The sequence below is a fragment of the Exophiala spinifera genome, assembly GCF_000836115.1.
Source record: "Exophiala spinifera strain CBS 89968 unplaced genomic scaffold supercont1.9, whole genome shotgun sequence".
Taxonomy (NCBI): domain Eukaryota; kingdom Fungi; phylum Ascomycota; class Eurotiomycetes; order Chaetothyriales; family Herpotrichiellaceae; genus Exophiala; species Exophiala spinifera.
The window spans coordinates 1,328,049-1,356,013 of NW_015622521.1; the positions used below are offsets into that span (position 1 = coordinate 1,328,049).

The following is a 27,965-nucleotide window of genomic DNA, read 5'->3' on the forward strand; positions in this document are numbered from 1 at the left end:
TTTCCGAGAAAAAAGAGGCGACAAGTGCTTTTCAGGGATATTAATACCCACCCCCTTTGCGTTTTCCGGCGCTCCAGGGTAGGGACCTCGGTCAGTGGTGGAGGCTGCCACCCCTGGTGCTGCCCACTTGACTTGTCTGCAGGGACAGCATGCGAAGGTGATGAGGGTAACATCTTAGGCTTCCAGCCTTTCAAGTTCATTGTCAAAGACTTTTGACGGTCCCTTTCATCCCACGCCGGGGTGAGGTTGTAGCCATTCGGGAAGATAAGGACTCGAGGAGAGAGTCACCGTGCAAGAGCATGGTTAGCAGTGTAAGCATAGACATACATCTAGTTAACAATGGCACGATCTTGCACCCACCGTTGCTGCGGGAAGAGGACAAGAATGAACTTGATGATGGCCTTCTGGGTGAGGCCACCTACTGATCGGGGGGGTTGAGGGAAGGATTGATTCGGTCGAGAGGCAGCATACACTGCTCGTTGAAGTAGCGAGAGAAGCGCATCGTCAGCCTCGCTCGGGCACCGGGGTAGAATTCCCCTCCATGGCTTGTTTGGAGACATTGTTGTAGTCTGGGGTGTGATGGTGGCGGATGGTAGAAATGGGTCGTCTATCCGGGAGGATTTCGGTGCAGGAAAATCCCTAGGTGGCTTAGGTGGCTTACGTCCCTACTACCTACATGTACCTTCCTTAGGCACAATAGGTACTTCATTGAGAGCCTTGTGGCCTGCCTGGGTAGATACCTGGTTCAGTACCTACTTGTACCTAAAGTAAGCCTCACTAGCCTGAGCTTGGAGGCACCCTGCCTGCGCCTCAAGTATCCCGCGCCCCTCGTCCTGCCTGGGACTCGGGGAGGTACTGGACATTGGGTACCTACAGGCTACCGACGCGCAGGCGCAGGTTTCTGTGTCGGTGCAGTGCACTCGCATCCCTCGAAACGCAGAGTGCGTTCCTTAGCATGCATCTCGCCATCACCATCTCTGTGTCTCGTCCTCTGCTCTCTCAGAAGAAGAACTGTTAAAGCAGCAGCCTCGGCGACCACAGCGCAGCAAAGATCAGCCTTGTGCTGTGATTCGCCGCTTCAGCGTCTCTTATCGCGAGGACTGCGCTGCCACTAATTTGCGCCACTCATCGTTTCTCCTGCGACCAGTCACAGCCTGCGCCCGCGTCCTTCGTGCTGCGATACGGACGCAGAAGGCTGCGTGGTATTGGGCCTCACGAAGTCACTACCACCACGTCCAACTCCATACAAACCACGGGGCCCGTATCAACGCTGCCGTGAGATCAACCGACGGTGCGAAAATGAGCCTTGTTCCACATTACTCGTCTGTTGACCGCAGCTTCAAAATGCAATAAGCCCCGCTCCCGGCTTCTCGCTTCCTTGCAACACACTGGCAGAAGATGTCAGTGTCACTATCGTCTAATCCATGACCTCGACCGCCTCTTCTCCCACGAGCGCAAGCCTCAAGCGAGCGTATCAGGCCGACGAGCCCTCTGTGGCCCCTACCAAGTCACCTCCACATAGTTCGTTGTCGGCCACTTCGGCCTTCAGAAACGTTTCTGCATGCAATCGTTGTCGCGTCCGCAAGAATCGCTGCGACCAGCGACTACCTGCCTGCAGCACCTGCGAGAAAGCCAATGTTAGCTGTGTGGGCTTCGACCCCATCACAAAGCGGGAGATTCCTCGAAGCTATGTCTACTACCTCGAGACGCGCCTGGCGTACTTCGAGCAGCTGCTCAAGGCCAACGGCGTATCCTTTAACGCTGCAGACGTCTATGGGGCAGAGTCCAAGGAGCTAGGAGATGCCAGTCAATCGCCTGCCAGCATAAAGACAGCGTGGCTAGGGTCACAGTCTCCTGCCAAAGACTCGCCGCAGGCCATCAAACAAGAAGAATGGGACAAGAAGCAAGATGACGCTGAAAGTCTCAACAAGTTGGTGTCGAACATTGGAATGGTCTCGGTTCAAGGCGCATCCGATGCCCGCTACTTGGGTTCGACGTCCGGTATATCGTTTGCGAGGGTCGTCCTGGCCGCCGTCAAGAGCTCAGTGTCCAGCAACAATTCAGAAAGAACCGGGATGCGACCTAGTCGTCCGGTGTCGAACAATGTCGCGACGTCCGGAGGTAGCTCGATGAGGGACTCTTACTTTGGTCTTCAGACGAATCCAACCATGAGAGAGGCTCCTTTCCCGGATAGAGAACTCGGAGCCAAGCTTGTCAACCTTTACTTCGAGCATGCAAATCCCCAAATCCCCATACTTCACCGCGGCGAGTTCATGGATTTGTTTGAGCGTACTTATTCCACCGAGCCGTCAAGACGAACCAGTCGCGAATTATATCTTCTCAACATTGTCTTCGCCATTGGGGCCGGCATCATCTGGGGTTCGTCTGATCCGCAGCCGAATTCACACCAAGGGGATTACATGTCGAAAAGGCCAAGGTTAAGCAGCCAACAGGCTCAGCCAGAGGAGTACCATGCCTCGGCAATAGTCAACCTTGGTTCGTTTTTGAGTGGCAGCTCATCTTTGGAATCAGCCGAACGCTCGAATGGCGACTTGGAGGAACTTCAGGCTGTCTTACTGCTTTGTGGCTTTGCCCTCCTGAGACCAGTGGCTCCTGGTCTATGGTATATCGTCGGCGTAGCGATGAGGTTGGCTGTCGACCTTGGCCTACACTATGAGGACGGGTCTGCTCTCGACGATGACACTGAAGGGCAAAGTACCACGGGCAACGGGTTCAATAACATGGACTCCGCAACCAGCAGACATGTAGATGCTAAACAAAAAGGACGACGGGAGTGGATTCGTGATTTACGCCGACGGCTGTGGTGGTGCACGTACACGTTCGACCGTCTCGTCAGTGTATGCGTGGGTCGACCCGTCGGTATCACCGATCAAGTCGTGACCACCGAGTTTCCCTCGTTGCTGGACGACAAATACATAACGCCAAATGGCTTTTCATACCCAAGAACACCAAACGAGCCCACTTATAAGCGCGTGGCTCATCATTATCTACGACTCCGGCTATTACAATCGGAGATCCTTCAGGTGCTACAATATCAGCAGGCGCAACAAGCGCGCCGCAATGGCAGCAACCGACGAAACCAGTTCATGCACACCAAACTTCCTTCGCCCTTTATGAGCAGATTCGACTCGTTCCGCTCGTGGAGACGAGACATCGATCAGCGCCTATACGACTGGAAGGAGTCTGCACCCGAAGCCGCTGAGACTGGTGTCGGCTTCTCAATACAGTTTCTAGAACTGAACTACTGGCAAGCTGTGATCATGTTGTATCGGCAGAGCCTGAGTGTCCCAGCACCCCTGGCGAACGAGCTGAGTCCAACGGAGGATGTTTCTAGCCCTTCGAGTCTCAGGATCGAGGAGAAGGAAGACGAGGACCTCGTGTTTCTCAAATGTGCCGAGGCGGGCCAGAAGACCTTGAAGCTCTATCGGCAGCTCCACCGCCTGCGCCTCGTCAACTACACCTATCTCGCAACTCACCACCTCTTCATGGCTGGTATTTCATTCTTATACGCCGTTTGGCATTCACCGGCCGTGAGAGCCCGATTGGTAAGACCATAAGATGATGTGCGTTAGTGATTATGCCTGACTGATTCTTCAATAGACTCTTGATGATTTCGACTTTACAGTCCTCGCAGCTACTTCGGTTCTTGGCGACCTTATGGAAAAATGTCCACCAGCAGAAGCATGCCGCGATGCATTCGAGCGAATGAGCAAAGCCACTGTGCAGATGTGCATGTCGACGCCGGGATTCGGATTCTCGACCGATCGTGAAGAATCTCAACCCTCGCTCTCGCGACAATCGAGCACGCAAACCACCACTACTACGGTCCCCATGCAGGTTGATTCGTACCCCCTTCCACCTATTGCACCAAAGCCCTCTGCGAAGCGGCCACCTCCAAAGTTCGACATGGATCTCCGAGAACTCTTCCCGGAAGATCCCGAACCCAGCACCCGCCCATCCTACTCCTTCCCTCAACCATTACGGGGTCTCCAGAGACCACCGACATTCCAGCAGCAAATGCAACCGCCAGGGAAACTACAACAACAGCAACAGCAACAGCAACTATCTCCTCGTCAACCACAAATGTCCCCTGCGTCGAGTGTCAGCTCCCATGTCAACAGCACCGCGAGTGCCCAGAGCAACGCTCCCAATAGCAACTATTTCAACCAGAATCGACCTCCGAATCCTCAACAGCCATACTATATGCAGAACACATATAATCCGGACTTTATGTCGTCCTTACCTGGGATGGACTTTTTAAACAATGCCACGGGGCCGGGCGCCGACGACTTTGACTTTGACGCCAACGGGTTGGATCTCGGGTTTGGCATGGGCCTCGATTTTCAGCATGATTGGAGTGACGGGCAGCAATATGACTTGTTTGACGGTTTCTTCTTTGGCAACGGCCTAGGTTATGGTGGTGGAGGTAGCGGCAGCGGTAATGGGAATGGCAATGGCGGTATGAATGGTTGACGAGGCACTTGCGGTGGGAAAATTGTTCGGCTGGCTAGAGGCTACAAAGTGGTAGTAGCAATATACCCACAGGATGTCGAATAGAAGATGTAAGAATGAATCATGCTGAAGACGTAATGAGTTCTTCTGCTGAATATGTAATGAATATTCATGCTACAAACATTGCTTATGTGTCTATAGTGGGTGGTGTGCATGGGTCTAATCGTGCTGACAGGCTAGCAGTGTATATACATGTCGATATTGATTCCAAGACCAAGATGGTGTGCGTGGTGATGGGATTATCGAAACCACCAATTCACACTTGCAGTGACGCCATGACCGACACCCTTGACGCTATGCCACCACCCCTTCGGGATGAAAAGAGCATCGCCCAACTGGAGGTGCGTCTCCAGCCCGTACGTCCGCAGGACGTCGCTGTATCGATTTTTCGTTTTCGGCTTGTCGTCGTCAGTGTCGCTATCGACGTGGTTGTCGTAGTCGTCGTCGTCGTCGTCCAGCCATATCGCGTCGTGCAAGGCTACTTTCTCGGGTCCGACCATCATTTCATCCCCCCTTATTGTCGCCGAGCTTGGCGTGTGCCGTGCTGTCCGTGAAGCGATTCTGATTCTGTCCTGGACGTCGTCGAAAATCGCACCGCCGACTTCGGGCGGCAGGAGGCGCACAGCCTTGCGGCCCGCGAGCTGGATGAACAGGTTCGGGTTCGGGTCGCGGTGGAGTGGCGTGTAGGTGGGTGGGCGACCTAGCCAGAGTGACGAGGCGTAAATGTCGCCTTTAATCATGCCTCTCCGTTTCTTGGGTCGGTTGCCTCCAGCTTCTCCGGAATAGAAAGCAGAGGAAGTGGAGGAGGAACCAGAGGATATGGAGTCCGGGTTGCATCTGCTCTTGCTGCTGCTGCTGCTGCTGCTGCTGCTGCTGACGATCCTCAGTGGTGTCGGTGTCGGAATGTCATCGACCACAGAGGAAGGTAGGGACGTCAAGTCGCATTGGGCCAGGTAGATAGAGTGTTTGTTCTCTTGTGACGGCGGTGGCAATTGAGTGCTCGAACCTGAAATCGAACTGTCAGGGTTCGAGAGGTATGTCAACAGCACCTTCAATGGCGCCTCGATTCGCTCAAAGGTCTCTTCTTCGCCCTCGTGACGATTGCCCTTGGACGTGATTTCTAGCGGGACAATGGCGGATTCGTAGTCGGACCAAAACGACGTCCGTAGCTCGGACGAAGTTGGAAAGTGGATCGTTTTGACATCTGTACTATTGTTTGTCGACGGCGAGGTCGTACTCGACGTCAAGACAAAGTCGACATCATTGTCGTGGATGAACCATTTGGAACATGCGGGAGGAATGTGTTCTGCAGAGCGAGGTAGTCGAGCTGGCGTCGCTGGGAGATAGGCTTCTCTTTCAAACACGTCTTGGTTCCACGATGATAGAAACGGGACTTGTTTCAGCTGGAGTCGCGGTTGGGAGGTGCTGAATTGGTGACGCCGATGTCGATAAAGGATGTCGGCGAGAGCCTTGAAGCTCGGTCGCTGTGGTGCGAGACATTGCATTGGTTGGTGATTTTTCCTTCCAGCTGGGGGATTGAATCAACAATCACTAGTAACTGCTACCATGCTCTGCTCACAGAAGCTCTTTGGGTATCAGAAAGTTCGGCTTGTCAGGTTCCGTGGGATCTTCGTCGGCGCTCTTGTTCTAAGGTGCTGATGGCCCTCTCCGTGGCGTCAATCGGTCTCTAAGCAGTATTCGCACCAAGAACAGGTATTCCAGATACAAAATTCAACGTCGGTCGACCATCCTTGTGACTCGATTCACGAGTACTCTTCAGCTTGACGGTACCTGTATTTATTCTATTCTGTCGCATCGTCGGTCCACCCTTTTCGACCAGCTGCTCGCCGCTTTATGCACCATCGGCTCACCTTCCTCTGCCTGAGCTCACCAGCCCAGCAGTTCTTCCTCTTCCACAACACTTACTTCCATCAACCTCGGAGAGAAGTGTCCGTTCTGGACCCAGATATTAGGGGATCGTGAGGCTTCGCCCGCTCTAATGTGCTCAACCTGCTTAGACGGGCACCTCCTTTGCCCTTTTATGTGGTAATGATGGATCTCCCCCAGCCTTTCGCTCGAGCGCTTGATCGATCCCCTGATATGTATCTGTGCTATGGAGAACGAGTATCGGCTTCAACTCATTTTCTGTTAGGTAAGGACGATTCAGACAACCCTTCTAGCAAAGATCATGGTGATCTCCTATGCGCATCCTCATAATTTCGACTCCCTTGCAGATCTGGATTCGTCATTCTTCCAGCCATCCATATCCTTCAGATCACGCGTCTTGCCATCACCACCCCATCTTTGGTCACGACTCGTCTTGTCTGGTCGCCATCTCCATGCCTCCTTCAGCATTGGATCCAGAGATTTTCCTTCCACCAGATCCGAGATGTATTTACCAATAACTGGAAGCATCTTGAATGCATTGCCTGAATCTCCCGTTGCAACAATCAGGCGTGGATGCTTTGGATGTACGTCGAGCAGCCAGTTTCGGTCACGGGTGTCAGTACACCAGCACACTTTCTCTACCACGAATTGTCTATCCTTGAATTGTGGAATAGTCTTGGCTAGAAGCTCTCTGACCTCCTTTCGTGACTGGTGTGGGATTGTGTCCCCGGGGTTTTGAGCATTCGACCGAGGCTCGCTCGTTTCCCGCCCGTCATCCAAGGTCACCTTGTGAGTGAAGCCAGGAAATTCATTACAGATTTTGATCTGACCGTCCTCACTGGGCTCGAAGAAGAAGCCTAGGAGACCAGTGTCAGCTCTGACCCTGTTTGACCTGATGTATTGACTTACCTTCTTCTAGGTTCATCACGACGGGAATGTCCTTGAACGCTGCACACTCTTCCGGAGAGAGTTGAATATGCGCCACCGTCCAACACTTTGCCTCTAGCTGGCCTTCTGTATCGAGCAGAGCGTCGCTCCATGCACCAGTGCAAAGAACAATCCGGTCGGCAATCCAGCGTGTGCCGTCTTCTGCGACGATTCCTGTGGCCCTACCTTGATTGTCCAGCAATAAAGACTTCATTGTCGCCGACGCTCCGGTTGCGAATCTGACTCCCAGCCTCGCAGCCTCGTCACCCATTAACCGCAATGCCTCCGCTGCATATGCCCAACCTGCTCGCCTGTGGTAGAAACCGCGCCAGTTCGATAGTGAGCCGTTCCGAAGCTGCGGCACAAGTTCCTGAAAGTCTTTCGCAGACTCCAGCCATTGCACATTGTCACCTTCGCCACAGTCGATCCAGCTCTGATAAGCACTTCTGCAGTACTCCGTTGCCTCCTCGTTTGTGGCAGCGGTGATCAGGCCGACTTCATGCCATACTGATTCAAACAATGGCTCCTGCCAGCCAGCCAGCGCCTCTCGACTTACTCGTGCTGTCAGAGCTGTGTCATTTCGCATTCCGATAATTTTGTTGACGTCGTACCCGGCTGAGTCGGGTGATGGATAAGGAAACCGGTCCAGACATTGAATGTTGGTGAAACCACGTCTAGCCAAGTGGACTGCTGTGCTGAGCCCAAAGGTCCCTGACCCTACAATCAAGATGGATGATGACTTGGGCAGGTATGCCATGGTTCCTTAGATCCGTTTCTTTGAACTTCGCTACGGGTTGATCAATGCTGCCGTAAATATATATCAATGTTACATGAGATCCATTGGCGAGGTTTCAATTTTTACTCTGGTCAATATTGGATATTGATCTCCTCACCTTCTGGGTGGCACAACACACGTGAGGCTCGAAATCACAACACAGCGCAGGCCATGCGAAACTGATGCCGACTGCGACAGGAAGAGTGGATCAGCCCGGAGCGAAGAAGCGACTCGGCAGATTAGGTCTACCTACCGCTGGCTGCAAGGTTATGAGCACGCAGTCATTCGCATCCGCTCCTCTCAGGCCGTATCACTGCCCACCAGCGTCACGTTATTGACCTCGCTTGTGCGACTCTCTCAATGTGTAATGGTGATGAGCTTGCTGAACACAATGATGTGGAGCACGGGAAGTCCTGGACCTCCACTATGCTTATCACGGCCTTTCGCTTCTCGGGATAACTTGCCTGTCCACCTTTCGCTTGGACCGTCCTGTTCTCGCCCCTCTGCCACGGCTCACCATTGTGGTTCGCATTATTCACAGGGGTGCTAATCGTTTGAATTAGTCACAACCTCGGTTCGCTCCTTATCTGTCGGAAATGAGTGGGAAGGTCCATGCGCGAAGATGGCAACCCTGGCGAGTGCAGTGTCCAGCTGGGCAGGGGCTGCACTGAAAGACCGGCAAGTTTGTCGCCTCGGGAAGACTAGACTATGATGCTTGCATGAGAGAATCTGGACATTCGGAGGGAATAGGTTACGAACGAGCGACGACTGGTCTGACGACTGTTGAAAACTGTCAGGAGGTAACTCCCTCCACCGGCCCTGGCGCTCGAGGTCTGAGGGTGGGAGAGGTGAGAAACGGTATACCTGGAATTTGCCTCAGATCTACCTGGAAGTCTACGAAATCGTTGATTCTGTCCTCCCGATTTATATGTCCTTATCGGAATCAACATGCTCAACGTGTGCCTGATCGGCGCTGGAGGCGTGGGAACGATTGCAGCATATGTCCTGGAAAAGTCTCAGAGGTGCAATGTCACCGCAGTGCTACGATCCAACTACGCTGTCGTTCAAGAGCAGGGCTTCGACATCGATTCAGTTGACCATGGCCAAGTCCGGGACTGGAAACCACACAAGGGTAAGCAAAGCTACATTATCAGTATACACTGATTGGAAACGTGCCACCCCCCTTGCCCCTTTTTTCTTCGTGGCAGTTCTTCGATGCCGGCAATTTTTCGCACTCACTTATGCTGAGCTATCTTGTGGATTACAGTGATACCGTCTCTTTCGTCAGCGCCGACCGACGTTCTATACGACTTCGTCGTCATTACCACGAAGTGTATCCCTGAGCTAGTGGCCTCGCTCGTCCCGGACCTCAAGCTGCTCGTCACTCCACGCAAAACCAGTCTCGTCCTGATCCAGAATGGGCTGGACATTGAGAGGCCACTCGCGGCCGCGTTCCCCGAGACGCCTATCCTGTCGGGCCTAAGCATGATCGGGTCCAGGACGACATCTCCTCGTACAGTGTTCCATGAAGATCCAGACCAGCTTAGAATTGGACCGTACTACCACCACGTCGACAGCCCGCTGTCGCGCTCGACCCAACTCGAAGCTGCACGCCTGTTCGTCGAGGTATACAACGCCGGTCTCTCTGAAGCGCAGACGGCGCGGAAATCCGGCGCCGAGTGCGTCCTAGCCGAGGACATCGTCGCAGCCCGCTGGCGCAAGTTGCTCTGGAACGGCTCGTTCAACACAATCTGTGCCGTGCTCAGAATGCCGGTCGGCGAACTTCTGTCGAGTCCAGGTCGATCGACGCTTCTCGAGCCCGCCATGCGTGAGATCGCGGCCATCGGCACTGCTGCCGGCTACGGAGAGGCCCTGACAGAAGACGTCGTGCGGCTCTTGTTGCATGACACCCCGGAATCCAGCCCCTTTAGACCGAGCATGTTGGTGCACCTGGAGAAGGGCCAGCCACTGGAACTGGACGTGATTCTGGGAGCCCCGCTGCGGGTGGCGAGGGAGAAGGGCGTCAACACGCCGGTGCTCAGCCAGATTTATGAGTTGCTGAAAGTGGTTCAGTGGCAGCTGCTGAGGCAGCAATCTAAGGAGAAGGGCAGGGCCGGACAGGGCTCATGAGAAAGCAATCATGTAATCTTCTCGGCTAAGAACTCGGCTTGGTACTCTGTTGTCACCCGCTGCCCGCTCGTATCCCACCTAGCCGCTTGTTATATATGTGCTGGAAAATAACAGCAGCTCTCAAAAAAAGGAGTAGGGGAACATTTTCATGCACATCTGGTGTGTGTGTGCGCGTGTGTGTGCGTGTGTCAACAACATAATGTCTCGAAAGCTATGTCTACTTCAAGTGCCTGTGCTTTTTCGCCCATCCTTTTTCCATTCGGCTACATTAGCTCATAGAGCACGTTTTTATAGAGTACACGTCGAGCATGTTGGACCCAGGCAATCGTATGAAATTCTGGTTTCGCATATCTTGATTCAGACCACCCACCCAGAGACCACTCACTACCCACTGCTACAGCTACATAGGTCCGCTTGACAAACATACTCCGCAATATACATGGTATGTCGCCATTATGAATCTACGAGTCCTTTGCCAATGGCATGGATCCCAGCCACCACACCACACCACACCACACCACACCACACCACCATGCTCTCACTGCGCAACGCCACAGGCATCAGAGAGCCTGACCGATCAATCAACTAAATCAATCACTGGTCGAGATATAACTCCAGATTCTCCTCCACAAGGGCTGGCTGTAGTAATGGTCCAGGAACTTCTCCTGCTCCTCTGTCAAGGGCTGGTGTCCCGTTACCAGGTCGATCTCGCTTGCACGCCTGATCTTGGTTCGGCGAATGACCTTGTACCCGATCGTGGCGACCACGACAAGCGGTACGCCGAGGTAGGTCATGAAGAAGTCGTATGCGCTCAGATTCGTGCCGCCGACGGGATACAGAGCGTCGGCGAAGAGACCGACCAGGACCAAGAAGGCACCAACGCCCAGAAAAATAGGCCCGACAGGCCAGAAGCGCGCCTTGTACATGTATTTGCCCTCGAGGATGGTGCTCTTCTGCGCGCGGATGGCCGCGTGGAAGCGGATACTGCAGATCGCGAGAACGACCCATGCGGTCATAAAGATGGTGGAAGCGACGCTCGAAAACCTATTGAGGGGTTGGTAAGCCATTTTGTCCCCCAAAAGTGCCGGAAAGGGGCAAAGAGAGAGAATTACCAAGCGAAAATTGTACTGCCCGTGTTGGAGCAGTTGATGTAGGTAAATGTGATTGTAAAAAGCGCCGTGACGAACAGAGACCACGTAGGACGGCCCTTGTTGTCGACTTGGGCCAGCTTCTTGGGGAGCATGCCTGAGAGTGCCATGTGTCGCATGACGCGTGATGCGATGTAAAGAGGTTCCAGGCCACCTGTTGCGGAGATGACGAGGAACGAGGCGTTGAGGAGCTCGGGAATCCCTCTAATGCCGGCGTCGTTCAGCGCAATGACCAGCGGAGAGGCATTGATGCCCGAGCCACCAAGAAGACGGGGGTCGTTCAGAGGCACGAGAAGCGTAATGAAGACGACGATAAGCATGAAAAAGAAGAAGACCCGGACACCGACGCTCTTCACTGCGCGAGGCATACTGTGTCGGACATTCTTGGTCTCGCCGCCCATGATCCCTACGTACACTTGGTCGCCGACTCCCCAGATTGCGTAGATGGCGCAGAGACACGTTCCCTGCCAGAATTTCTCAGACACCTATAACTTTTGAAGGTTGGATGGTAACATACCTTGACGTTGTGGAGGAAGGCTGGAAGGTCCCGCCAGTATTCGCCGTCATGCACCTTTCCCGTTGGACCAGCACCTCCAACCATCGCAGCGGACGTGAAGATAAAGATCAAAAGGACGACGACCTTGAGGACAGAGGTAGCATACTGAACCTCTGCAAAGACGCGGTTGGGGCATGCGTGGATGCCAAATGTAATGATCAGAATGATGGTCACTGTGATTGTTTCGTCAGCATTGAACACATGATGGGCACATAATCAATTCCGGCGTGGTCAAACGGGAGCGTGCAGGATATGTCGGGGAGGGTCTACTGACTCCACGCTGCCACAGGTACTGCATCAGTCCAGTACTGTATGATGACATTGAATGCCGCTCCTTCGGCCGCGAGGACAGTTGTCCATGCCAGCCACTCTCCAAAACCAATTCCAAAAGCCAGGGCAGGATCGATGAATCTGTCGGCATAGTCGATTAAGCTTCCAGAGACCGGGAAAGCGACCGTCAGTTCTGTCAGAACTTGAAGTGTAGCCACGACCTGGAAGTCGGTGTTAGCACACATTCATTTCAAACATCCGGGTTGGTCGTCGCACCATGGTCATAACAGTCGTGTACCCGATGATCATGTTTCCAGGGCCAGCATTTCGAAGCGCTTTACCAGTCGAAATGAATAGCCCTGAACCGATGTTGCTGCCCAATGTCACAATCTGGATGTGACGAGAGCGAAATGACCGCCGGTATTTTCCCACATATTCCTCTCCGTGGCGATTGAGTGTCTCGCCAACAGGGTTGACTGTTCCGACTTTGTCATCATCCTGCGAGGGTATTTCGGTAATGGGCTCAGGGAAAATCTCCTTGGATTCCATCATTTTGCCGAATGGCCGTGTTGGTCCAAACAAAAGGTGCTGGGAAGGGTCGGTGTCCTTCAGCAAGTCTCAGGGATGTGATACGACAATTGCGCTGGTCAATTATAATGAGGATGAGAGGCGTTCTGGTTCTTTCGATCAATACCTGCCCGTGGGGAGTCTATCTGTGACTTTATAACTGAACCCTCCCCCGGGACGGTTAAAGTCGAGGCCATCCCATTCCGTTGCCCATGCTGTACATACTTCAGCTGCCAAAGGCCTTGTTGCTCTTAATCAGGATTTGCCACCTACCGAGAGTTGTCACAAGAGTCGAAGGTAGGCTATCCCGAGCTTATCTAGTTCGACGACCCCTCTCCTACTAGGCTCAGTCCTGACAGCGTGTAGCAAGCGTCCTGACATGAAGCAAAGTGTAGAAAGATTCCGGGGAATGGGCTGGCAAGTCATCCCGAGTCCAGGCTGGCGAGTGGATGCAAAATATCCCAACCTCTGCCCTCTTTCCGACGTACATATCCGACAGTCTCCATTTTGGTTGTGGACGCTTGTCTGACCCTGTGTTCAGGTGGTTCCATAATCCTAGCTGTGGATTTCGTGGTCTGTTCTTCTGTGGGACGACTTGATAAGATTTGCCACTTTTCTCTCGGCAAGGCTTCGATAACCCCTACAGAACTTTGAACATTTGTCGAATTCCGCTGCGTTGCGCACAAGATACCATGATACGAGCATCGAACCGGACTTACCAGACATCACATGCCTGAATTGAAATAGAAACGCGCTTCCGTGACTGCTAGCGACGGTGGTGAAATCGGTCTGACACGATAAGACCAAAGTGGCCACTCATCCGTGGATGTCGCGACTGTGCTTGTCGATTCTCAGGCTATTTTTCAAGTCTTCGAACTCTAATAGATAACAATCTCTGATTATATGGTACATATAGCAGTCAAGACATTCAGGTTAGAACAAGAGTGACATCCCACTCGCGAACCACGTCCCACCAAGTTGAGTTCCGTAATTTCTGGTCTTGCCTTCGCCAGACCTCAGTCACTACTTGCTCGGCTATTTCCAGGTGTCGGCCGCCATATTGTCTTGCAAGGCTCGACCACAAGCGTAACTTGTCTCGGACGGAGTCCCGGATTGCCTCCGAGGCGACCATGAACCATGGCCAAAGAAGAGCGGGTGCATTGACCCCCGTTCGACCCTTGACCTCTTCCTGTTCGTTGAGGTGATCGGCCGCACTCTCTACGTAGTGTTGCAAAACCATCCGGTTGATCGGTCTGACTCTGCGGAAAAACATGACAATGAGAGCGTCGTGCATTGCTTGAACCAGGTGCGATCCAACCTCCGGATCGTAGGTGGTCAAGGATGGGGCTGGGGACATCTCGTCGTCCGCAGGCAGCCAATTACAGATCTGGTCTTCTAAGAGTTGGCATCGTGTTCCAAAATTGTAATGGCTTGGAGAACCGATACTTGTTGTACCTTCCTCGTCTTCCAGCTCCTTGGCAAGTGCTGAAGCACGAGATATGAGTGTCAGAAGAGACCGGGGTACACCGTATATTTTGGCGAAAAGTTGGTAATCGTCCCTATGCTGCGCAAGTGTATCGAGATCATTCTGAAGAATCGGTAGGGCCAGCGGACCGATAACGGGTGCAGGAAACAACCGTGCTCCCCCTTCATGGTTGTCCCGTCCAAGGTCGTACCGTTCCAGCTCTAGAGTGTCCAACGGTTTAGACACATGCGTACTGGTGTAAATGATCTGCAGATACGAGTAAATTTGATGGAGTGCAGCAATCTTGCTGGACTTGAAGGATGAGCCGCGCGAGCAGGAAATGAACATCTCGATCAGTTTGTTCGCTCGTTGAAGGTAGATGTGAGCGTTGTTAAGCTTTCCGCTGGTCACACTGATGGTTACCATACTCAACAAACTCATCAGCAGCTCTCGATAGTCTTCTTGGTCATCGCAACTGTTCTGTTGGATCTCTAAACAAGCCTGTATCTGCGCCGTAGCCATGTTTTGAAAAGTGGCTCCCTTGGTCAGCCAATAGTTAGTCATTTCTCGTGAGTCACTAGAGTTCAGAGGGGCGTTGGATCCAGATTCCCTTGCGGCGTCCTGAGAGCGCCTCTCCAGTTGCGCTGACCAAGGGATCTTTGAACCAAGATGGTTTGCTGAGATAGAGAGTAGCGCATAGAAAAGCGCCATCCGAGCATTGTTGGTGCTTCCGAACACCAATAAGTCCGCCATGGTGCTCATCGCACATGGAAAATGGATAGTCCTCCATGGCGATTGAGGATTGGGCAAGTGACACATAAAGTTCACTACCTCAGTGGAGTAGTATTCCAGCAGGAACCGGGCCTCAGATGGTATCCGTGAGATGTTCTCCAAGTTTGATAATGACCTGGGGATCCGGTTCAAGCCCGAATGTCCGCCCCAAGGCGGCTGACCCGGGGTGCCGGATACCAACATGCCTTCAGCTAACGTACGAACTGCAGGCGATGTCTGTCTACCGTAGAACGGTGACGTGACATTCATGGCTGCAGATGCATGGGTCATTTCGGCTAGGGCATACTGCCGGTGGTCGGGGAAGCTTGGAATGGGGTGGGTTGAGATCTCTGAGCCTAGGTTAAGGAACTGATCTGTCGATATCGGACCAGCATTGTCGTTTGGTCCATCAAGCCATGTCAGTGTGATATCGTCGAGACCCGCTAGCCAGGGCAGTGTGATCTCTTCAAGATCAACATCAGGACCGCTGTCAAGGGAGAACAACTGGCCCTGCATGGGTTTGGGTGAGCATTGACCTTCTCCGCCGGCCGAGGATGTTGTTTCCGTAGCTACAGCACGGAAGACATTGTCATCGATCAGGCCTTTCCGAGTGGAGGTATCGAGACCAAAGACCCTAAAAGGACCAATATCCTGATCAGATTCGGCACCAGCGTCGAGGGTTTCAGCTAGGGCATCGATCATGTCGATTGCACGATCGATGTTGCTGTCTTGATCCCCTTGTAAGAAGTCTCGCTGAATCTCGCAAATCATGCTTGCTCTTTCGCGATCTAGGACGGTTGCTCTCAGTAGGAGAAGGATAATTGCCGCTCGATTGTGAACATACCTGTGAATAAAGGTCGGCGACGGATAGAAGGCTCTGATCCACCATTTTTGCTGCCTTTGGATGAGCGTTGGCCTCGCCCGGACTCAGAATTTGCTTCCTTTCTTCTTGGGCAGCCAGGCTCGTAGGCGAGCCAGGATAGCTTGACTCCGTAGCCCTGACATTGAACTCCCAGTGCTAGGCATCTTTTACAGGCTGGACGTGTATCGTCGCATTTCAGCTTGCGTTCGCGACAGGTATAGCAACCTGTCAAAGTCCTGGTGCGTTGCCTCTCGGGTCTTGAAGGTGACATTTGAAGGAGATAGCCTGGAAGTACTCATGCCGGCTGTGCTAGATGGAAGCCAGGCAGAAATCGAACACGGAACGACTCAGGGGGTGCTTGCATTACCGTCACCTACACGGTAATGTGGTTGAGTAAACTAACAGGAGGTGAAGCAGCATGAAAAGAGGATGTACAGGCATGAGGCTACGACGGCGGGAGGTATGCCCACCTGGAGGATGATGGTATGGGATTGGGTTCTGTCGAATCCCACCCACTAAAGCGGCCGCACCGGTCTAACCTGTTTGAGCACCTGCCTTTGGAGATCATGTGATCGCCGTCGCCCGACACCTGATTAGCCTCGGTATACATAATATACCTTAATGTAGCCAGGGCCAGCGCTAACCCACAAACCTCCACCTCCACGTCGTTTGTATACGCAGCATGCTGACTCGGCAGAACGCCCTGACTCGGCAGGACACCCGGCGTAAAATGCAGTGTCTGAAACTACGATGATTTGTTCTACCTCGATCAATCCTTTTCATCCCACCATCTCACACCTAGAGCACGTCCGTTTCTCTTCCGTCCTACCTTCACTCTGCTCCCTGTGCTCAAAGCATCTTGAATTCTTCCCTATACCTGACTGTTCCTCACCTATCGTCTAACTATTAATCTCGCTACCTCGCAGGAGCGGTGTATCCTCTCGCCATCCATACAATGGCGGAGAGAATCAACCACATCCGCCATGTGGGTGCGGCCAGCAAAGCCGGATATACTTACTATCCTGTCCTGATCATCGGTGCGGGCGAGTCCGGCATTGCCATGGGCTGCAGACTACGCTCCGTTCTAGGGTTCGACCAATTCCGCATCTTCGAACGACAGTCCGACCTCGGTGGGACGTGGTATTCCAACAGATACCCTGGAATAGCTTGTGATATGTATGTCTCCATTGGCCCTGTCCGTCCCACATGACTGTTACTGAGACTAAACCGCGTGCGCCAGACCAGCGATCCTATACTCGTTCTCCTTTAACCAGAATCCATATTGGACTACTCTTTTCCCCTCGGGCAAAGAGATCGTCCGTTATCTGTACGACACATGCGAGAAGTACCAGATCCTTGACAAGATACAATTCAATACATCGGTGAAAAGCGTGCGCTGGATCGACGATGAAGAAGAGTGGGAAGTCATTCTTGAACATCTTGCGCCCGGTGTCGGGGACATGGCCACGTACGAAAGAAAGGCTTTCGAAGCAGAAAAAGGAGTAGGCTCGTCAGTGCTCTACACGGAGACTGTCCGCGCAAAAGTCGTCGTCAGTGCCGTGGGAGGTCTGGTGGAGCCAAAACCACCTCTGGATGTTCCGGGTAAGGAGACATTCGAGGGCGAGATAGTGCACACCGCCAGGTGGAAACCCGACTTGAATCTCCAAGGAAAGGATGTCATTGTCGTCGGCACAGGTTGTAGCGCTGGACAAGTGATGCCTCAACTCATCAAGCCTGAATATGGAGCGAGGACTGTTACCCAGCTCCTGCGTTCTCCACCTTGGGCAGTCCCGTTCCTGCAACCAGGAGCCAAAGAATTTTACCTTAAATGGATTCCGTGGTTGTGCCAGCACGTTCCAGGCTTCCAGAACAGCTTTCGCAAGTTGTTCTTTACAGCGATTGAAGCCGAGTTTATCAGCCTGTTCTCTCCGACTGAAGAAGCGCGGAGTCGACGAAGCAAGAAGGGTGAAGAACTCCTTGCGTACCTTCGTTCAGTAGTCCCCGAGGAATACCACGAGATCTTGACGCCCGACTACGAAGTATTTTGCAAACGACGCGTGGTGGACGAAGGATGGTTCAAGTGCTTACAGGAACCCAATGTGGAGATCACAAGCCTGCCCATCACGTCCATTCAACCTCGTTCTGTAACTCTTGGTCCTGGGCGACACTACCCGCCAATGTCAAAGACCGACTCCAAGGTGCCCACCGAAGCTCGAACTGTACCCGCAGATGTGATCATCATGGCTAATGGCTACGAGACAAACCAGTGGCTTCACCCTCTCGATGTGACGGGCCGCAACGGTCGATCGCTTTACAAGACGTGGGCTGACCGAGGAGGTGCGCAAGCCTACATGGGCACGGCGATGGATGGCTTTCCGAATTTCTTCATAATCTTTGGTCCTAACACGGCCACTGGCCACAGCAGCGTCATTCTTGCCTCTGAGAACATGGTGAATTACTCGCTCAAATTCATTGGCCCTATCCTTCGTGGCGAGGTTGACACTTGGGAGGTCAAAGAAACTGCCGAACGCAAGTGGACGTCGGATTTACAATCCCAGCTCAAGAATTCCGTCTTCATGTCTGGCGGGTGCAGATCCTGGTACGTGACTGACGATGGCTGGAACTCGACAGTATACCCGCGTACCCAGATCGACTTCACCATACGATGCATGTTCCCTCAATGGCGGCACTGGGATGCCAAGTACACTCGCAAGGGCCTGGTTAAGCTTCATCTTGGACGTATCTTGAAACTGATTGGTGTCATTCTGGCGCTTTGGGGAGCGGTTTTGACAGCACGAAATGGAGTCAAGAATAGCAAAGATCTGCTGATGCAGGTGCTCAAACGAAGGGTGGAAGGTGTTCGAGGGCTGCTGACCAGGGTAAGATGAGATATAGACAGTGGACTCGAAGCTACCTAGGGACCTTGGTTTGGCATTTTCGTGTTATACGTGGCGATGGAAGCAGGTAGATTCCAGCTGACTTGGGTACAATTTTGGCAGTCTGTAGTGAAAAAGATGACAAGACAGATGGTAATATATTGACACACCTGGTTTTGTTGCTGATGATTCCGACTGTTGTGCTCTTGCACAACTGTATCCGTCCTGTCCGAATCGTCCAACCAAATACGAGGTACTTACAGCACTGAGAATCCCCCACATTTGTTCCCATCTCCATTATTCCTCCTCGGTCCCTCCACCACCATCGAATCATCCCGACTGCGCATCTCGTTACGTGTACTTCAAGTACGCTTCCTTGTGCTCATCCGACGAACATCACCTTGGGACTGTTTCTCCTTAGATTGCTTTTCTCCTCTTCACCGCCGAGTCATCGAAGCACCCTGCGCCCACGATGTCAGGAATTCCACCAGGTACGTGATATCACATTCCCCCACAGCTTTTCTTTGCCTGCACAACCCACCACCACCCAGCCAGGAACCCAGTTCTGAGACCGAGTCTTCCAAGTCCGCACCTGAAGCTGACCATACACATTCAACAGAGATTGAAGAGCACAACCGGCTGATGCGAGAGTCATTGTACGTTTCCCCGTTTCTCATATCACCACCCCGTCGCCTCGGTTCCTCAGTTTCCAACCTACGTCGCCAATCCCACCCGCCTTTCCACCGCGTACCACGACAAACCACCTCTGTCGTCTCGTCCGGACCTCACTGTCTGACCTGACTGGCTGGCTGGCTGGCTGGCTTCCTGGCTGATTGACTGATTGATTGACCGGTCGACCACTGGCTGACACGCTACGTTCTGCGCACGCACACAGCACCGCCCTCGCGACGCCTCTCAACCTCACCCTCCTCCTCATCCTCGTGAGCCTGGGGTACTGGCGTCTCCGACCGTCCGCGCCGCCGACGCTGCCCAAGGGCCCGTCGCCCATCGTGTTCCAGACCTTCACGCCTCGCACGCTCCTCAAGTACAACGGCACCGACGGCATGCCCGTCTACCTCGCGGTGCGCGGCAAGGTGTACGACGTCACCTCGGGCCGCAACTTCTACGGGCCCGGCGGACCCTACGAGAACTTCGCCGGCCGCGACGCCACCCGCGGCCTGGCCTGCCAGAGCTTCGACGAGGAGATGTTGACAAAGGACCTCGACGGGCCCCTGGACCCGTGCGACGACCTGACCGCCGACCAACTCGAGAATCTCAACGGGTGGATTGAGAGGTTCGATGAAAAGGTAAGGCAGGAAGCAGAACCACAACCAACCAACAACCAACCCCACAAAGCACATGCACATGCACATGCACCACATCTTAAAAAAAAAAAGCACTACACACACAGAGACAGAGAAGAGACGTGCATGTCCCCTTTGTGTATGAAAAATAACGCTGACATTCAATGTAATTTGACAGTACCTTGTCGTGGGAAAACTGTCGCCCTTTAAAAAGACGGAGTTCCACTAAAAAAAAAAGAACACACAGTTATGAACTGGACTTCCCACAAAAAGGCTAATGTTCAGAAACGGAGGACGTAAATGGGTGCTTTTGAAGATTATACAGAAGGTACGGCCGCTCAGTGCACACAGCATGTAGTCATACGGCCAAAATTGAACATTCTCTTTTAGCTTCTGTTCCTTTGATCGGCCATATGTAATTGCTATTCGTGGCTATGGAAGCTCTAAGAGATACAAGTACAAGCGCACTCATGGGACTGCGACGAGTGTCCACCAAATCCTGATGCCATAAAACCTAATCCTGACCATTACTGACTTGGGAGTCAGCACCCTCGCCCTTCGTTGATTCCAGCATTCACCACAACTCATTCCAGGGGTATCGCAGTAACGCATCGTTGTTTCCATCACTTCACAAGAATCCATCTGTTGTTGTTCTTGTTTGTTGTCTACAACTCGCTCTTGGCGCTGGAAGCGCTCTTCGAAGCACTTTTAGAAGCAGCACTGGCAGCTGAACTTGCGCTCGACGCACCAGATGTGGCACTCTTGGAAGCAACGCTGGCGGCGGAACTACCAGTAGCAGCAGCCTGTGCAGAGACAGATGCAGCAGTCCCCTGCGCCTGGCCAAGAAGCCATTGGAAACTGCTCTTAAGTCGTTCAAAGATGGTTCCTGATGGGGAGGAAGTTCCATATCGGAAGTAGTTGGCCTGCTTCTTGGCCATCGCTCGGAGTTCGTTTGTGGTAGAGCCTTGATAATTCGGGATGCCGTAGCTGTCGAGGTATGATTTCAGCTCACTGTCGGACCAGGTGTCGAAAGCCGAATCTTTGGCTGAGTCAGTTTGTTTTGCAAGATAGCTAGTCACCGAGGCGTAACCACTGCCGCCTGACTTGGAGGCCGAAGCATAGGAATCTTGAACTTGCTTGAGAAGCTCATCACGGTTGGCGTTGGCATACTTCTTCGCCTTCTTGCCATGTGACTCGAGATATTTGCGGAGGTTTCCGACTGTCCAGGTATCGAAAGTCCAGGCAGACCAGCCAGTGGCAGCCTTGTGCTTGTTCAATCTGACCTGGGCCAGGAGTTGATCACGCTTGCTACCTTGGGGGACCGGAACCCCACGAGAGTCCAGGTAGGCCTTGAGGCGAGACTCGGACCAAGTGTTGATGGCATTTTCGAACGCCTCGTCGGCCGTCAGAGAAGCATCATCGGTGGCTTTGGCAAACTCATTGCCGGCAGATGAAGTGGCGGCGCCAAATGCCGAAGCAGCGGATCCAGAAGCTGCAGAAGCCTTGCTCTCGAGCTCGGCACGGTGCTTGCGTGCCAAAGCAATAAGTTCGTTCTTCTTGCTTCCTTGTGGAACGGGAACGCCATGGGAATCCAAGAACTCTTTCAACTTGCTGTCCGACCATGCGTCGAAGAGAGCGTCACTAAGGCTGGCCTGAGCACTTGCAGCAGACTTGCTGGCTTCTGCAACACCGCTCGAGAATGAAGCACTGGCAGCCGAAGCAGCCGCAGAACTCTTGAGAGATGCCAACCGGGCGTTACGTCGAACGTGGGCAATGAGCTTGTCGCGGGTTGTGGGCTGAGGAACCGGAATGCCACGCTCGTCGAGGAATTCCTTCAGATCAGATTCGGACCAGGAGGCGTACAACCAGTCACCAGGATAGTGATAGTATTGGCCGGCTTTCTTCGCAATCGCTTCGTAGTTGTGACGAGCAGTCGCTAGAAGGCTGTCTCGAGTTCGTGGCTGAGGAGCAGGAATACCGTGATGATCGAGGAAAGCTTTGAGAGAAGAATCCGACCAGCTGTTTCAAAGTCAGCAAGGGCGTCCACAAGTTGTCGAGGGCATGCATGCTCACCTGTCGAAGATCCAATCTTTGATACTGCCATAGTGATCATTGGCCTTGTCACCAGTCGCGACAACTGGCTCTACCACCTTTGCCTGCCAATTCTCCTTGACTAGGTTCTCAAGATCCTTTCGGTCTGCGGGGGAGGGATACGGAACGTCGTGGTCAGATAGCCAACGCTCGAGTTCAGTTTCGTGCCATTTGTTGTAGACTGGAGTAGGAGTCAGTTTGACAGTCGGCACATGTCAGAGATGAAAGGAGCTTACCGGTCTTGCCGAACCAAGTGCTGGCAACAGCAACTTCGGTTGACGCAAGAGCAACAACGAGGAGTTTCGACAGAGAGAACTTCATAATGGACGATGATTCTCTGTGCAGTCCGTGGGGGATGGAGAAGAAGGAGGAAGAGGTTTGAGGGAGAGAAATATGATGGGAGCAAACAAAGTCAAGAGAGAGAAGAGGAAAGGAGGACGGGCAGACTTTGACGTCAGAGTGTCTTCACTGCTGAAACTTCTTGACGATGATGATCGGGGAATTGGCCTTTTGTGACAGGATGTGGCGCTCCAGAGGCTTCGTAACTCGTATTGTACCACGCAAGCACAGCACGCAAGGCAGCGAGAAGCAGTGTATGGACATTGGCAGCCCATACGAGTCACTCACCACAGTACGGTCACAGCAGTTACTGCACAAGCAAGAGGGACGACCACGAGTACTCCCAGTCACTGCCAGTGTACGGATATCAAGTCCGTACGAAACAGGCGAGGCGATGGCTTCACAGATCTCCATGATGATGATGGTGATGATGATGATGTTCTGCTGCCTTTTCGCTCGATGTCGTGACGATCTGCTGTGACGCGATTTGCGGGGGACAAAAACACAAAACACGCCTGGAAATTGACTTTCTACGTCATGGCCACGGAGCGAATCTTCCTCTTCCGTATCGTTATTCCTTGCTTCAATCGCAGGTCCTGGGCGCATCTTGATGGCCAGAGTATGATTGGGTCGGTCAGAAGCAGACAGCCACTGCATTTGCGCATGAGAGGGTGTTGACGCTTTTGCTGGGGAAGGCCCACGCTACAAAAGGTACAAAAGGTACAGTACTCGTACAATACAGAGAAGCCCTCGCTGCAGCCGTGAAGTGCATGGGACGTGCGCTAGTGCCGCATTGGTATTAGAGGCTGGGCATTGTTCAATGAGGTCATGGCGATCGATCCCTGTATCGAGCACCCCATCTATGACAGACTCAAAGTTCTGGCATCAGTCATGGCATTAAATCCACGTACTCATAGATTGGAATGCTGCAGATGCTCGCAGATGCTCTTTCTCAGAGCATTGTTACCACGCCATCCCCAGCAACGTCTTGATCCATAGTATTGACCAGACAGAATGCAGCCATTTCTTCGTCTAGCTTCGCGAACACCGCAGCTCATTCGCCAACAAGCGGGTGTCTTCGCTGTGCAACCACAAAGATTTGCACACCAAGGCTATGGCGGCGAGCAGTCTGGAATGGAGCAGGGCCGGGACCAGAAGAACCCAAAATCCCACCTCGAGCACCCTGGGCCCGAAGCCCCAGCTAGTAAGGGGACTGCATCCTCATCGGGCTCGTCCAAAGCACAGCCAACAAGCAAATCCGACTCTGGAAGCGACCGTGGAAGCCCAGCCATCCACCGTCCCGAATCAGCTGCGGAGAAAGACGATCCTGAAGTGAGAAAACACAACGAGGAGATGGAGCAAAGACATGAGAGGTCCGTCAATCAACTGGCAGAAGAGGATAACAAGGTAGATAAGAACTTCTGGAAAGGTAAATCCAAATCGTTCTGAATGCCGGCGTGTGCTTATCACCGTAGGTGATGTCGGGCCCAAGTCATCTGGAGGTTCATCAGACCAGAATGCCGCAGGAGGACAGTAATGTGCAATCCGACTCAGGACGCATCCTTGGCTTTTGTAACACCACCGCGCGCTCGTCGCTCGTCGCTCGTCGCTCGTCGTTGAATCGGCCTTTGGCGTTGTCGGGAATTGGAGGAATATAACATCTTCTCTAGTATGATCAATCTAGGCTGGATCGATATGGACAACTCTGGTTGCCCCCGTCATCCCTTTTTAAGCTTCAGCACATCTTTGAGGTGCACTTTTCCCCTCTGCCCCCAGCCTGCCTGCCCATGATCTACCTCTGGTCTGACCAGCATGTACCACCCTTGAGCTCTTTGGTCGAGATCTTCCTTGCTGAGTGTGGACGCCCAACTTTGACAGACAGCATCGATGGCTTTCAGCAAAATTGCCGCGGCCTCTTCTCTCTTGCCGGCCATGCTCTTTGGTGATGGTTTCTTGCCTGATTTATCTGATTTTCCTCCCTCACCCTGGGCGTCATCCGATCCGATCACGACCATTGATTTCAACAGATAATTTCGAGGTGCAGAAGGCTTATGAATAGGAGGGCCATCCTGTCTATACCCATCGATGGCCCCAATCAATGGCCCATTTGATCTACGAAGTGCTTCCAGATCCAATCCCCAGAATGCCGTGCTTGGACTGGTATCGGCATCATCTCCAGACTGTACTGGGATGTGTCTTCTCATCACAGCAACCTCGCGGCCCATAATCTTGACCTTCGGCTGACCCTGAGCCCATCCATCCTCTTCTGCTGTTCGGCCTGACGTTAGTCCCAGGTATTTGGCCTTGCTTTGAGCACCTGCGCTAACGACAGCCTGTGCGAGGCTCCAGCGACTGGATAAAGGTTGCTCTGAATGGGTATATGAGAGCACGGCGATCGTGAAGGCAAGGAAGAGAGGAGCTCGATTCGTCTCGATGGTAAGGCTTTCAATCTCTTCAAGGGAAATCGCCGTCACTGGCAGCGCGAGCGAGGACTCCTCGTCAACAACACTCGATTCCGCTTTCACACGTTTCGGAGCAGATGACTCTGCCTGCGCAGAACGTTTCCTAGGGTTCGAAACTCTCTTAGCTGCGTTGTGAACCTGTTTCCGAACCTTTTCATCAGTAAAGACAGATTTGAGTGTGGCCTCATCGGCCCTGGAGATCTTCTCCGGAGTATTTAATTGTTCTTTTCGTAAGACCGTTATCTTTGACATGGCCTCAGCCAACGGAAGTTTGGCATCCTTGGTCAAGAAGCGAAGCAAAGCCTGCACCTCCGCTGCTGCTGTTGCTGCTGCCATTGTCTGGAAGACTGCAGTCAGTCGCCATAAGGCCAAAGACATCCGGGAAAACTAATATGCATGAGTGCAGCAAGAGGCATCGCGCAGAGGAGATGGGCCGTCGGTGAAGGATCGTAACCCGATCAGGGCTAGCTCGGTCTCTTGCCAAGCCCGTGAAGCGGCGGGTTCCAGAGCCCAACTGGAGGTTTGAAGGAATCGGGCCTCGCAGGGAAACCACGCTCGAGGCTAAACCGAACCTCCCATCATCACCTTTTCCACCAGAAGAGACTTCAACCTCTTACACTCCCTACTCGATATTCTCCTATCCTCGTTCGACACTCATATCTATCTACCTAGACGCGGTCTCATCGTCAACTTTTGCCGCTATTCCGTTCGCACGCTTTTGGCGACACAACTTGAAAGGGGTGACGCTGCGCCTCCATGGCGCGACGGCCTCCCAATCTCTTCGAATCTTCTTCAATGGGAGGTGAAAACGCATCGAGGAGGATTTCAAGCGAAATACAAAACCCAAACATCTTCAGTGACGAATACGCCATTGATCGTGCCGACTCCTCACCCGATCTCAGCCCGATCGATTCAATCGACCGTCAGCCCGAAGAGTTCAACTTAGACCGCACGAGCGATCCGCGAAGTGACTTGCGAGAATACCTACCTCCAAGTTTCCCATTTCCTCGTCCCGGTATCAATTCTTCCCTTCCACTTGACAGAAAACTCGACGCCGAGCAATCCGCTGAAACCCGTCATACGACCTTCAGCTCATCCCGGTCGATGGCAGATAATCGACTATCTACATCCTCAAGATTCTCCATCCCTCGCAGTCAAAGTCCGTATCGCGGACCAACTGCTCCTAGCCAACCTTATGGCATGTACACGCAGATGACCCGTGCATCCAGCATCGCAAGTGAATCAACGATAAGACCACAAGAACGACCCCTACCCAATGGCGGTCCTGAGCATCCCTATACCATGTACCCTCAAAATACGGTGCCTGAGGAGGACAGTGCCGAGACAAATGTGCCGATTGGCTTCCCAGTCCTCGGTACAAGCTCATCAGGAGATGAAGTGGGCGATATAGTTGGCACTGACGGACATGTCGAACAACTACCTCCTTACAGCCGGTATGCCGATAACGTCATTGCAAAAGGGGACATGGCGAGACTAGAACATGAGGCAGTGAGTCCTGGTCAAGAGTCTGGCACTAGCACTCTACCACCTACCGCTACCACTTCTGCACCAGATGTAGAACTGACGGCTGTTGGAGCTGGGGCTGCTACGGATGAAGAGGCCCGGAAGGAAGGATTCGTAAAAAAGAAACTGAGGCGAACATGTTGCGGTCTGCCTTTGTGGGTATGGATTGTACTGTCTGTGGTTGTTGTTCTAGCCGGGACTTTGGGCGGTGTGATTGGGGGGGTGGTGGGAAATCGGAAAGGGTCTCAGCGAGCAGCTGCGTATGTTTGCCCTCGAAATGCTTTCCTTTCTTTTGACAAACTTATATTGACTCAGGTCTGGTGCTAGTTCGACTACGACGGTATGGCTCGATGCCGATCCAGCCTCGACAGGACCCTCGACACCCTCTTGCCCGACGGGGCATTGGACGGTACCGCTGAACCAAACGGATCAGATTGAAGCTTGCGTGGTCGATCCTCAACTTGGTGACGTCTGGGATTGTATGGACAACGCCAAGCTTGGGATCACTATCACGGAAACCGACAACAACTCTGGAGCTCCTCTGTCGGTGATCTTCGACGACTATTCCGTTCATCCTTCGCTTTTTAGATACGGACCGCAGCCGCCTGATTTCAACGGCAGCTCTTTTGGCTTAGACCCCTTCATCGACAAGGATGATGATGAACTAGGTGTTGCCTTGTTCTTCAGTACACTGTTCGATAAGATCATTATTTGTGAGTACCATTTATGACCTCGCACATATTTCTTTTGACTAACATACGCATTCAGTACCTAGCGACGCCCTCAGCCCTCCTGGCCCCAATAAGAAAAGGTCTGTACCAATGTCGCAAGTCTTGAAAAGAGGTGCAGGAGATGACAACCCGAATGAGTCGGACTTCGACCCTGACTGGATGGGCACCTTGCTCCGCATTGGGGATCAACCATGGTACTGTTTTTGGAACTCTACCATCAGTGAAGTTTGGATATTTTTGACTCAGAACGTGAATAACACGAGCGCCGCCACCACAGCTGCTCCATCCAGTGCACCGACAACCTCCTTGGGTAGCTCTGCTTATGCTGGCTATGCTAGCCATTATTCCATACCTTCCTCGGACGCAACACAATCGTACACAGGCCCTGCAACCAAGACCGGCTCCGCTCCGGCTCAGACTACGTCAGATGGCTGGGATGGGATGAGACTCCGACAAAGAGACGGTTTATCAGACTTTCCCAAATTGGTCAAAATGGTGCAGAAGCGCAAACCCGACAACAACGTGCAGCCATATTGTCAACAGATGCAAGTTCTCAACAACTGGCAAATTATGCCTATTCCCACGATAGCAACCGTTGCGATTGAAGAGAGCGAGTTTGCACCAGTGTCGACCTCAGCGGCGAGAAGATTCGTTCGTCGGGGAACAGACACCACACAGCAGCTAGGCTCGAATTGCGTATGCGAGTGGTTCAGCGTATGAGCTTGCAGCACGAAAAGTGACAACTTC

The 27,965-nt window shown here is 52.9% G+C and overlaps 12 protein-coding genes across 12 annotated transcripts; 6 read left to right on the forward strand and 6 right to left on the reverse strand.

The window, feature by feature from the left end:
• Positions 1–1,424: 1,424 nt before the first annotated feature.
• Positions 1,425–4,494, forward strand: PV08_11504 (uncharacterized protein; the record flags this gene model as incomplete). Its single annotated transcript, XM_016385812.1, has 2 exons — positions 1,425–3,566; positions 3,622–4,494. 2 exons carry the CDS (start codon positions 1,425–1,427, stop codon positions 4,492–4,494), a joined length of 3,015 nt encoding a protein of 1,004 aa, XP_016230756.1.
• Positions 4,495–4,772: 278 nt separating this feature from the next.
• On the reverse strand, positions 4,773–6,038 carry PV08_11505 (uncharacterized protein; the record flags this gene model as incomplete). Its single annotated transcript, XM_016385813.1, has 1 exon — positions 4,773–6,038. The coding sequence occupies one exon, from the start codon at positions 6,036–6,038 to the stop codon at positions 4,773–4,775; it is 1,266 nt and encodes a 421-aa protein (XP_016230757.1).
• Positions 6,039–6,744: 706 nt separating this feature from the next.
• On the reverse strand, positions 6,745–8,104 carry PV08_11506 (uncharacterized protein; the record flags this gene model as incomplete). The annotated part of the gene is made up of 2 exons (XM_016385814.1): positions 6,745–7,277; positions 7,330–8,104. The coding sequence occupies 2 exons, from the start codon at positions 8,102–8,104 to the stop codon at positions 6,745–6,747; spliced, it is 1,308 nt and encodes a 435-aa protein (XP_016230758.1).
• A 966-nt stretch (positions 8,105–9,070) lies between these two features.
• On the forward strand, positions 9,071–10,252 carry PV08_11507 (uncharacterized protein; the record flags this gene model as incomplete). Its single annotated transcript, XM_016385815.1, has 2 exons — positions 9,071–9,254; positions 9,390–10,252. 2 exons carry the CDS (start codon positions 9,071–9,073, stop codon positions 10,250–10,252), a joined length of 1,047 nt encoding a protein of 348 aa, XP_016230759.1.
• Positions 10,253–10,842: 590 nt separating this feature from the next.
• On the reverse strand, positions 10,843–12,778 carry PV08_11508 (uncharacterized protein; the record flags this gene model as incomplete). The annotated part of the gene is made up of 5 exons (XM_016385816.1): positions 10,843–11,296; positions 11,365–11,864; positions 11,918–12,129; positions 12,231–12,447; positions 12,503–12,778. The coding sequence occupies 5 exons, from the start codon at positions 12,776–12,778 to the stop codon at positions 10,843–10,845; spliced, it is 1,659 nt and encodes a 552-aa protein (XP_016230760.1).
• Positions 12,779–13,721: 943 nt separating this feature from the next.
• Positions 13,722–15,800, reverse strand: PV08_11509 (uncharacterized protein; the record flags this gene model as incomplete). Its single annotated transcript, XM_016385817.1, has 1 exon — positions 13,722–15,800. The coding sequence occupies one exon, from the start codon at positions 15,798–15,800 to the stop codon at positions 13,722–13,724; it is 2,079 nt and encodes a 692-aa protein (XP_016230761.1).
• A 1,046-nt stretch (positions 15,801–16,846) lies between these two features.
• PV08_11510 (uncharacterized protein) lies at positions 16,847–18,779 on the forward strand (the record flags this gene model as incomplete). Its single annotated transcript, XM_016385818.1, has 2 exons — positions 16,847–17,067; positions 17,132–18,779. The coding sequence occupies 2 exons, from the start codon at positions 16,847–16,849 to the stop codon at positions 18,777–18,779; spliced, it is 1,869 nt and encodes a 622-aa protein (XP_016230762.1).
• A 460-nt stretch (positions 18,780–19,239) lies between these two features.
• PV08_11511 (uncharacterized protein) lies at positions 19,240–20,300 on the forward strand (the record flags this gene model as incomplete). The annotated part of the gene is made up of 4 exons (XM_016385819.1): positions 19,240–19,258; positions 19,387–19,423; positions 19,663–20,074; positions 20,250–20,300. The coding sequence occupies 4 exons, from the start codon at positions 19,240–19,242 to the stop codon at positions 20,298–20,300; spliced, it is 519 nt and encodes a 172-aa protein (XP_016230763.1).
• A 436-nt stretch (positions 20,301–20,736) lies between these two features.
• Positions 20,737–22,483, reverse strand: PV08_11512 (uncharacterized protein; the record flags this gene model as incomplete). Its single annotated transcript, XM_016385820.1, has 3 exons — positions 20,737–22,090; positions 22,145–22,343; positions 22,399–22,483. The coding sequence occupies 3 exons, from the start codon at positions 22,481–22,483 to the stop codon at positions 20,737–20,739; spliced, it is 1,638 nt and encodes a 545-aa protein (XP_016230764.1).
• Positions 22,484–23,515: 1,032 nt separating this feature from the next.
• On the forward strand, positions 23,516–23,950 carry PV08_11513 (uncharacterized protein; the record flags this gene model as incomplete). The annotated part of the gene is made up of 1 exon (XM_016385821.1): positions 23,516–23,950. The coding sequence occupies one exon, from the start codon at positions 23,516–23,518 to the stop codon at positions 23,948–23,950; it is 435 nt and encodes a 144-aa protein (XP_016230765.1).
• Positions 23,951–24,219: 269 nt separating this feature from the next.
• Positions 24,220–25,299, reverse strand: PV08_11514 (uncharacterized protein; the record flags this gene model as incomplete). The annotated part of the gene is made up of 1 exon (XM_016385822.1): positions 24,220–25,299. The coding sequence occupies one exon, from the start codon at positions 25,297–25,299 to the stop codon at positions 24,220–24,222; it is 1,080 nt and encodes a 359-aa protein (XP_016230766.1).
• A 420-nt stretch (positions 25,300–25,719) lies between these two features.
• On the forward strand, positions 25,720–27,938 carry PV08_11515 (uncharacterized protein; the record flags this gene model as incomplete). Its single annotated transcript, XM_016385823.1, has 3 exons — positions 25,720–26,747; positions 26,803–27,200; positions 27,256–27,938. The coding sequence occupies 3 exons, from the start codon at positions 25,720–25,722 to the stop codon at positions 27,936–27,938; spliced, it is 2,109 nt and encodes a 702-aa protein (XP_016230767.1).
• Positions 27,939–27,965: the final 27 nt, after the last annotated feature.